Source organism: Merops nubicus, unplaced genomic scaffold (genome assembly GCF_000691845.1).
Source record: "Merops nubicus isolate BGI_N331 unplaced genomic scaffold, ASM69184v1 scaffold19225, whole genome shotgun sequence".
NCBI lineage: Eukaryota > Metazoa > Chordata > Aves > Coraciiformes > Meropidae > Merops > Merops nubicus.
Window position 1 is genome coordinate 1 of NW_008609164.1, and position 10,001 is coordinate 10,001.

Consider the following 10,001-nt stretch of genomic DNA (forward strand, 5'->3'; position numbering starts at 1 on the left):
GGGCGACCCTTCACAGGAGGGGCAGGAAAGAGGATCCAGGGAACGACGGACCTGTCAGTCTGGCCGCGGTGCCAGGGGAGGTCACGGAGCTGATCGTGTTGAGTGCCATAACACAACGTTTACAGGGTAACCGGGCCATGGGGCCCGGGCAGCACGGGCTCACGAAGGGCAGGTCCTGCTTAACGAGCCCCATCTCCTTTTAAGAGAGGGTGACCCGCTTGGTGGGTGAGGGAAGGGCTGTGGATGTTAATCTTGACATCCCTGAAGCCTTAGATCCTGTGCCCCACAGCATTCTCACCACACAACGGGCTGCCCTGGGCCTGGATGGGTGCACACTCCGCTGGATCATCCGCTCCCTGGATGGCTGGGCTCAGAGAGTGGTGGGGAGTGGGGGTAAATCTGCTTGGGGCCAGTCACCAGGAGTGTCCTCAGGGCTGGGGCCACTCCTCTTTAATATCTTTGTCAGTGATTTGGAGGAGCAGATTGAGAGCACCCTCAGTAAGTTTGCAGATGGCACCAAGTTGGGTGGGTGTGTTGATCTGCTGGAGGATCTTCAGAGGGAGCTGGACAGGCTGGACCAAAGGGCCATGGTCAGTTGGATGAGCTTTAACAAGACCAAGTGCCGAGTCCTGCACTTGGGCCACAGCAAATTTTCTTTCATGAAAAGCCAATTCACCCTTACTGAGAAACAAAGAGTTGGTGAAAAGCTGCTGTCAGCAACCCGTTCTGTTTCAGAACCATGTGGAGCCTAAAAATCAGTTAATCAGGGAAGTGCTGCAAAAACTGGAGTGCCACGTACAACATCCCTGCTGTCCCTGCAGCTGTCCTGAGGTGTTTTCCCAGGGCTGGGCTCCCGAGGCTCCTGCTGTCCCTGTGCAGCTCAGCCAGGCTGCCCCCGCTTGCAGGGACATCCTCAGACAGGAACTGTTTCCAGCTCACACCTTCTGCTGAGATGTGAATGATCTCTATTCATTTCAGGCTGTGTCTTTCGTTGTGTACTTTTAGGCTAGAATATCTCCTTCATTTTGGTGCAGGTTTGGAGCCTGTGCAAGCTGAGTCTCTTTTAATTAACCAGCTTGCTAAGGTGCCGTGGAACAACGGAAGCTCTCGCTGATTTGACCTCGGTCTGGCTCTGAGGCTCAACACTGCTTTGCTGGTTTTTGTCACAGATTTTCATAAATAACGAGTGGCATGATGCAGTCAGCAAGAAAACCTTCCCGACTATCAATCCAGCCACAGGAGAAGTCATCTGCCAGGTTGCTGAGGGCGATAAGGTAAAGGTTGTCTCCGTGAGATCCCTTCGTTTCCATGTGAGCAGGGCTTGCTGGGGCAGACACGACCTCATCTCACACCCAGGCAGCTCCTCAGGCTGCAGCGAGTGTCTGACCAACACAGATACCACCTCTAGAGCCACTTGGGTTCTTCCTCGAGTGCTGCTTGCAACAAAACCCTCTGGCTTTGCCTCTGAGCAGTGGCAAGCTGGGACTGGAAAGGGCTGAGAGGTGAGGGGAGCAGCCATGGGCAGCCAGCTGCTGGGGCAGGGGCAGGGATGAAGGCAGACACCTTTGTGGTCCCCTGGGTGCTGTGACCCAGAGTCATGGCAGCAGAAGAGAAAAAAGGTGAGGAGTGCCCTGAACGGGCTCTTTTTGCTGTACACATGCACTGGGAGACCATCCCCAGTGAAAAAAGAGAAGGAGATGGTGGGGAACAGAGTGATGTAATCATCCCCTGCCTTATGCAAGGCCTTCCTCAGTCTGTGGCCAAGCTGAGGTGGCATTTCCCAGCAGTTCTGGGTTCTTCTTGCAGTCTGGAAACTCGTCTGTGTTCCCCAAGGGAGGGGTGAGTGAGGGAAAGTCTTTGTTCTTTGCTTGTCCATGGTAGACTGGCTTGCCCTGGCGAGACCATTACAGCAAGCCAGGACAGAGAACTAGCTAGAAACCAAACCTGTTAATGCCCTGACAGGGCAGAACGATGGGTTGGAGATGTCTGACCAAGGAAAAAACTCCTTTAGACCGTGCTGGTGAAAGCAAGTCCTGAACGAGTGTCAAAAACACCCTTCTGGAGCGTTCTCCATCCCTCTTCCCTGCAGATCCAGACCAGGCACTGCCCAGATTGATGCTGGTGGGGCAAGTGGCCCCTGGCCTGGGCCTGATGAGTATCTTGCAGGAGGCAGCTCTCAAGGCTGCAGGTTCTTGGCCCAGAGGCTGGTGGCAGCAGCCAGGAGAGCTGTCTGGCTGGAGGCTGGGTTCTCCTGGAGACGGGGGAGGGCTCCAGCTGTATTTTGAGAGCGTGAGGGGAGGCTGGCTACTCCTTTCTCACCATCCTGCCTGGACTCCTCTGCAGGCAGATGTGGACAAGGCCGTTAAGGCAGCTCAGGCAGCCTTCCAGCTGGGCTCTCCCTGGAGGAGGATGGATGCTTCTCACCGGGGCAAGCTGCTCAATCGCCTGGCGGACCTGATCGAGAGGGACCGGGCCTACCTGGCGGTAAGGGGCAGAGCTGGGGGGGGTCTGAGCCACAGCTAGAGCTGTGAGAGAGCTACAGAGCATGGGGAAGCAGTTTGGGGAAGCTGAAAGCAAGGAGGCCAACACGCAGAACTGATCTGAAGTGCCAAGCAAGAAGTGGATCTAAATCTACATGTGTGGCCGGCAGGTCAAGGGAGTTTCTCCTCCCCCTCTGCTCTGCCCTAGTGAGGCAAGAGAAAGGCTGAGAGCCCTGGGGCTGCTTAGCCTGGAGAAGAGAGGCCTGAGAGTGGGTTTGATCAATGTGGATCTAATATCTAAAGGGTGGGGGTCAGGAATTTGGGGCCAGATTCTTGTCAGTGGTGCCAGCAACAGGACAAGGGGCAATGGGCACAAACTGGAACACAGGAGGTTCCATCTGATTCTGTGGGGTGAGGGTGGCAGAGCCTGGAGCAGCTGCCCAGAGAGGCTGTGGAGTCTGGAATCTCTGGAGAGATCCCAAACTTGCCTGGATGTGACCCTGGGCACCCTGGAGCAGAGGGGTTGGATGAGGTGATCTTCAGAGGTCCCTCCCTTTCCATGATTCCAAGACTTTCCCCACTTCACTCTTCAGACAATCATCTCCTTGTCTTTTGTAGGCACTGGAGACTCTGGACAATGGCAAACCATACTCCATCTCCTACCTGGTGGATTTGGACATGGTAGTCAAGTGTCTCAGGTAGGTGTGGAGGCTGCATGGACAGTCAGTGCTCAGCTGGCCTGGGGTAGCTTGTGCAGGGACCAGATGCCTCTGATGTGGGTGACAGGGCTGGGTCTGACCTACAGGTTTCCTTCACTACCAGATATTCCTGTTTTCCTCTTTTTAAATTTTCTTTTTTTTGCTAAGAATGAGGCTGTGATTCCTGTGACTTCCCAGAGGAGTTTTGCTATATCTGTGTTTATCTCTTGCTGTATAGAGGACTGACACTAAGGGAGGTGTCTGGGTCACAGCAAGAGAATGGCAGAGTTTATGTTGCACAAAGTGCTGGCAAAGGTGGGAGAGACAAATAGTTGTATTTACTGTCAGCTCTTAAAGTCATCTCTTTGGGAAATATTTGTATGGGTATGAAGTTTATGAAGGGACTGAAGAAGGGAGGGAAGCATATAGCTGGAGGAAGTCTCTGATTTTTTGTTGTCCGTTTAAATTCAGTGACCCAAATGTTATTGTTGCCAGATACTTTGCAGGCTGGGCAGATAAATTCCATGGCAAAACCATCCCCTTGGACGGAGACTTCTTCTGTTACACCAGACATGAGCCAGTGGGAGTTTGTGGACAGATAATCCCGGTGAGTTCAATGTATCAGGAGTTCCTGAGGCATCTCAAGGATTCAGTGTTACAATGAAAAGCTGCCTTAAAAGGGAATTTGTTATCTGCTGCTAAACTTTGCTTCCTTCAGTGGCAGAGAAAGTTACACTTGCATCAGCCCAAGCTGTTACTTTGAACTATCTCTTGATTTCATGAGTGAGATTTGCTTTGTAGCTGCTGATCCCTGCCCATAGCAGGGGGGTTAGAACAAGATGACCTTGAAAGGTCCCTTCCAACCCAAACCCTTCTGTGGTTCACTCCAAAACCAGCTGGGTTTTTGCAGTGTTTCTGAGAGACCTCACACTTCAGAGGACACTTTTCCTGGAGAAGCAGAAGGCAGTGCTTGGAAAGGAGCCAAACGTTGAAGAGTAGCTAAGGAGAGAGATCCAAGGCTGCTTCCAGGGGTGCTGTGGCTGATTTGAGTGAAGCTCCCTGGTTCCCTACTGAAGAATCAGAGACTTTGAAGTTCAGGCCAGCAAATACCCGTTTGTTTTGCAGTGGAACTTCCCCCTGTTGATGCAAGCATGGAAGCTGGGCCCTGCCCTGGCTACTGGGAACGTGGTGGTGATGAAGGTGGCAGAGCAGACCCCCCTGAGTGCTCTCTACGTGGCAAATCTGATCAGAGAGGTGAGGCAGAGGGCTGGGTCTCCATCAGCTGCTGAGCTGAGCTGCTGGGCATGGGGTTGTGCAGCCTGGCTGTGAGCTGGGGGGGCTGTGGTGAGAACAGAGAGGGGCTGTGTGACTGAAGAAAGGCTGGATTGTCCTGGGTGTCTCAGCATTTGATTTAGGAAAAAAAAACCCCTTTGTCCTTAGAACTGCCTATGCACAGGATGTAAATCTTGATTAGGGAAGGAGTCTCTGAGGTTCAGTTCAGTAGCAAACTTCAGGGTGATGAGAAAGGCAACACGTCCAGCTCTGAACTGTGGGCAGAGGAATTGTCCTGGTTAGAGCAAACTGTGCATGAAAACTAAAGACCTGGGAAGTGATGAAGATGCTGAGGGGCCTGGAGCATCTTTGTGCTGAGGAAAGGCTGAGAACCCTGGGGCTGTTCAGCTGGAGAAGAGGAGACTCTGAGGAGATCTGAGCAATGCTGAGCAATGTCTAAAGGGTGGGGGTAGGAAGATGGAGCCAGACTCTGGTCAGTGGTGCCCAGCAACAGGACAAGGGACAACAGGCACAAACTGGGACCCAGGAGGTTCCATCTGAACAGGAGGAGAAACTTCTTTGGTGTGAGGGTGGCAGAGCCTGGAGCAGCTGCCCAGAGAGGCTGTGGAGTCTCCTGCTCTGGAGAGATCCCAAACCCACCTGGCTGTGACCCTGGGCACCCTGCTGTGGGTGAGCTGCTGGAGCAGGGGGGTTGGAGGAGATGATCTCCAGAGGTCCCTTCTCACCCCACCCTGCTGGGATTCTGTGTTTCTGTGAAATTCAAGCCTCTGTGCTTCGTGGGAGGACAGCTGGGGCGTTCCTAAGAGCTGAGGGCAGGTGAAATCCTTGGTTTGTGGAGGAAGTGACATTGCTGTCTCTGCTGTGCACTGGCAGGCTGGGTTCCCACCTGGTGTGGTGAACATCGTCCCCGGGTACGGGCCCACGGCGGGTGCTGCCATCTCCTCCCACATGGACGTGGACAAAGTGGCCTTCACGGGCTCCACGGAGGTAAGGGAGCCCCTGGGACACAGAGGATACCTCACTGCTGTCCATCTTTTCTAAAACCACCAGAGCTGCCCTGCTTTCTGTGCTTCTTTTTAAAAAATAGAGCTGACTTCAGGGTGTGACATTTATTGTCACTTCACTAAGACTCTTCTCAGGTGCTGCCTTTAAAATGCTTCCTATTTTTTTTCCCCTTGAGCTGCTTCTTACTAGACGTAAAACTCTGGGCAGGCTTCAGTTGTTCCCTGAAAGCCCTGACAGGGAAGGGGTTCTTGTTAAACTGCTGGCTGAGGTCTGAAAGCAGCTGCTGAGGCAGGTGCTGCTGTGGGGAGGAGTCAATTCCTCACTCTCCTCATCTTCCCACCGTGCAGGTTGGGCATCTGATCCAGAAGGCTGCAGCAGAGAGTAACCTGAAGAGGGTGACGTTGGAGCTTGGAGGAAAGAGTCCCAACATCATCATGTCTGATGCAGACAGTAAGTGCCTGCTGGTGGAACGTTTGATCCCTACCTTCTACCCAGGGTGAAGGGCAAGGGGACCTTGGGGAGTCCCCAGTGCTGACACCACCACATCCACGTGTGTTTTGGTTCAAAAAACACATGAATGTGGCACTGCAGGACATGGTTTAATGGTCATGGTAGTGTTGGACTTGATGATTTGAGAGGTCTTTCCCAACCTTAATGATTCTTTGATTCTATGATGGTCTAATTACAAATGAGATCAGTAATCTGCCTCAGTTTAGACTTTTTTTCTCCAGTGTGAGGTGCTTTAATAGACCCTGATGCTAATTAAATCTGTAGGTAACTTCTGCCCTACCAAAGTGTGGGAAGTGCCTGTCAGCTGAAGGGACTTTGTCACCCTGACACTCCAACACTCTGCAGGATACTCCTTCCAGAGGAGTCGCCTGTTGACTCTGGTTGGGTTTGTTTGCTCACTTGGTTTCTTTCCTCTCCCCAATCTCAGTGGACTGGGCTGTGGACCAAGCCCATTTTGCCCTGTTCTTCAACCAAGGGCAGTGCTGCTGTGCTGGATCCAGAACCTACGTCCAGGAAGACATTTATCATGACTTTGTGGAGAGGAGCGTGGAGAAGGCCAAGGCCAGGGTGGTTGGAAACCCCTTTGACTTTAAAACTGAACAGGGGCCTCAGGTAAGAGCAGGACAGGTCCTGAACTTTTATTTCATGAAATAACCCCCAGTCTGGAGTGGGTGGACTTGGCAACGCTGGGTTAATGGTTGATGATTGATGATCTGAAAGGTTTTTTCCAGCCTAAATGATTTTGTGATTGATTGTGCCTCAGCAGGAGAGAATGACAGGTATCCTTGGGTCTCTAATCTCCTTTGAGCTATGCCCATTACCTCCTCACTTATGCAGGATGGAGAAGTCAATTAGCAGCTCTGATGATTCCAATCCCTCCACTTGATGCTGGCATTTAAAAATCACCATCTCCCTTGGACACCAGCTTTGGCAGTGTGTTGGAATGAGGAGCTGCTAGAGCACAGTCCTGGGCACAGCAGGCTGTGGTTCAATCTTGTTTTTCCCCAGTGAAGGTGAAGCTGATCTGTCTGTCCTCGTGGTTCTTAGGTGGATGAAGAGCAGTTTAAGAAGATCCTTGGTTACATCAGCACTGGGAAGCGTGAGGGAGCCAAGCTGCTGTGTGGTGGCAACCCAGCAGCAGACAGGGGCTACTTCATCCAGCCCACTGTCTTTGGTGACGTGCAGGACAACATGACGATTGCCAGAGAGGAGGTGAGACCTGCAGCACCTTTCTGTCTGCCAGCTTCTCACCTCTTCCTCCCCGTGCCCCTCCTGATGCAAAACCCCACAGGTCTGCCAGCACTGGGGGTTCAGGAACCACGAAACTCAGTGCTGCTTAGAGAGTTACCACATTAAACTTCCTTCCAGGTGACATCCTGGGCTCTTTGTCATACAGGAAGTGGCACGTTGAGTTGGGTGTCCCCTGTGGCTTCTGCTACACATCCCTAACTCCAGCATCAACCAATTCACACAGGTTTTCCCACGCTCTGTTTCCATTTTGCAGATATTTGGGCCGGTCATGCAGATTCTGAAGTTCAAAACAATGGAGGAGGTCATTGAGAGAGCAAATGACTCCAAGTATGGCCTAGCAGCAGCAGTCTTCACCAGGGACCTCGACAAGGCCAACTATGTGTCACAGAGCCTGCGAGCTGGGACAGTGTGGTGAGCCTCCACATTTCCTTCTCCTGAAACCACTGGGAGCTTCCTCGTGTGCTGCCATTTCTCACTGCGCTCCCTCTCTGGCAGCCTGGCTCTGCTTTGGATCTGATTTGAGGTGTTTCTCACAGAACATGAGCTGTGATGCTGGCCCGGGGTGAAATTTATGTATATTAAGCATCCCACTGTGGATTAATGAATGGGATGGGGGCAGAGAAATCCAGGTGGCAACGACAGGACTCGCTGCAGGGCCCTGAGGCCAGCAGCCACTGGATCCCCCAGCACGTCTGTGCCACCTTGGGTGCTGCAGGGGATGTTCCTTTGTGTGCCAAGACTGTGCCCAAGTCAGCATTTAACACCAGTTTGCTGTTCTAGCAACAGATTTTGGAGATTCAGTATCTCACTGCCTTTTTTTAATGCTGCTGAGTGAATAAGTTGGTGCTTTTGACATCTGTCCTCTGGAGGTGTGGGTGGGTGGCAACCTGGAGGCTTGGTCCTGTGATAAGGAGACATGTGGATTGATTTCATGATGTCCTGTTTCCTGGTGGATAAGGTTTCAGTAAGGATTAATTCTGTTGGCTGAGAGCACTGACAAACATGGAAATCCTGCCTGGAATTTCAGCCCTCCCAGAGCTGTAAACAGCAAGGTGGGGCTCCTCCATGGAGTGGTTCTGAAACTCCAGGTGTTTAATTCTTGGTTTCCATTTCAGGATCAACTGCTACGATGTGTTTGGTGCCCAAGCCCCGTTTGGTGGCTACAAAGCGTCTGGGAATGGGCGAGAGCTGGGAGAATATGGTCTGGAGGCATATGTAGAGGTGAAAAATGTGAGTATCCCTGTACCCGAGGGCTTCCCAACCTTCTCTTGGTACAGGCTGGCCTGAGAGTTGCAGTTCTTCCTTCTAATGCCTGAAACAAAGCTGGAGCTGCACTTCTGAAGGGAGTGCAAACACAACTGCACGTAACTGTTTAAAGGAGAAGCTGGGCTTGTGTCAAACTGCCAAGGAGAAGGACCTGTGGCCCAGGAGGTCACCACTTGGCATGGCCCTGCTGGGTCTCACCGTAAGGGAAGCAAAGAAAAGGACTTCTCTGTGAGTTTATTCTGTGGAGAAGAGGAAGGGCGTGTGCTGGGGGAGCTGGTAGGAGCTTCTGCAGGTGTGAACTGGAAGGTAGACACTGGGCACTCATCACTCAAGAGGAGGAATGTGAGCAGTGAGCAGCAGTTCCTAATAGTGCCTGATAAGCCCTCGGGTCCATGTGCAAGACCAGGCTTCCTGCGTTGGGCAAACCCGTTGCCACAGGCTGAGCAGTTTCCTGTAGCACAAGGGCTGCCCCTGGCTGCTTGATGCCGTGGTGTCTGAAGGGTGGCAGAGCTCCTGGGCAGAGTTGGTGCAACCGTTGAGGGTTTCCAGCTTGGCACTGCCAGGGCGCTGAGTAACAAATCAGCCCAGGGTTCTGTTTCTCTTCTGTGGGATCCTGCTGCTTCTTGGCCTTCAGTGTCTCCAGGGAAATAACTTCTGACTGTTCTCTTTTTTTTTTTTTAATTCTTCTAGGTGACAATCAAAATTCCACAGAAAAACTCTTAAAGGACAGCAGCCTCTCCATGCCTTTGGAAACACCTATGCAGCTTCATGAGATTACAAAGCAAGGAAAACTCTTCTTAACACACAAAAAACTTAGGTGGAAAATATGTAGCTCTGCGTTAAGAAATATTTCTTTATCAGGTGCCTGAAGGAGCTTTTGTTAAAAAAAGTTACTTGGCTTTCTCTTTTTTAAAACACCAAATACAGCCAGTTGCATACTAATGCATTACATGGGTGTCCTCTTGTTGCATCTGTACCTGATGAATATGCTTTTTTTTCCAAGAAATCATTTAAATGCTTCTCCAATTTTATAGTAATTGTCTCTTATAGCTATTGCTGTACTCCCTGCCCTTTACACCCAACATGTACATCCCTCTTCTGTGAGCAAAGCGAACCCAGACTCAGCTGTGGAACTGAGGAGAGCAACATCCCCACCACCATGTGAAGTTTGTTCTCATGAATCTGAGGTAGAAGTTTGTCCTGGGCTGCTCCCATTCTGTCTATTCACAATAAACATTCTTCTGTTGGTGAAGTTAACCCTGCCTTTGTTGGAGTGGTTTGTGTCCGTGAGGAGCTCCGGCGCCGCGCAAATCTCCATTTTCCCCACATGTTAATTACCCTCTTGCTTCAAGCCTTTTTAAAGGTTTTTCGCCGACTTTCTGCACTGCTTTCATGAGGAGCTCCGGTGGCCCACAAATCTCCATTTTCCCCACACGTTAATTACCCTCTCGCTTCAAAGCCTTTTTAAAGTTTTTTCGCCGACTTTCTGCACTGCTTT

General features: G+C 51.5%; 1 protein-coding gene across 1 annotated transcript; it reads left to right on the forward strand.

Annotated features, from left to right (window-relative positions):
• Positions 1 to 1,169: 1,169 nt before the first annotated feature.
• On the forward strand, positions 1,170 to 9,487 carry ALDH2 (aldehyde dehydrogenase 2 family (mitochondrial)). Its single transcript, XM_008940519.1, has 12 exons — positions 1,170 to 1,274; positions 2,344 to 2,484; positions 3,099 to 3,178; positions 3,674 to 3,785; positions 4,304 to 4,432; positions 5,345 to 5,458; positions 5,824 to 5,926; positions 6,414 to 6,598; positions 7,034 to 7,198; positions 7,491 to 7,648; positions 8,353 to 8,467; positions 9,194 to 9,487. Exons 2-12 carry the CDS (start codon positions 2,410 to 2,412, stop codon positions 9,224 to 9,226), a joined length of 1,269 nt encoding a protein of 422 aa, XP_008938767.1. The 5' UTR covers positions 1,170 to 1,274; positions 2,344 to 2,409; the 3' UTR covers positions 9,227 to 9,487.
• Positions 9,488 to 10,001: the final 514 nt, after the last annotated feature.

Excerpts from the sequence above, each read along its gene's own strand:
- ALDH2 (XM_008940519.1), top strand. The coding sequence starts at position 2,410 with ATGGATGCTTCTCACCGGGGCAAGCTGCTCAATCGCCTGGCGGACCTG. Across the intron at positions 3,179-3,673 it reads ATGGTAGTCAAGTGTCTCAG|ATACTTTGCAGGCTGGGCAG; the intron begins GTAGGTGTGGAG and ends TATTGTTGCCAG. Across the intron at positions 8,468-9,193 it reads CATATGTAGAGGTGAAAAAT|GTGACAATCAAAATTCCACA; the intron begins GTGAGTATCCCT and ends TAATTCTTCTAG.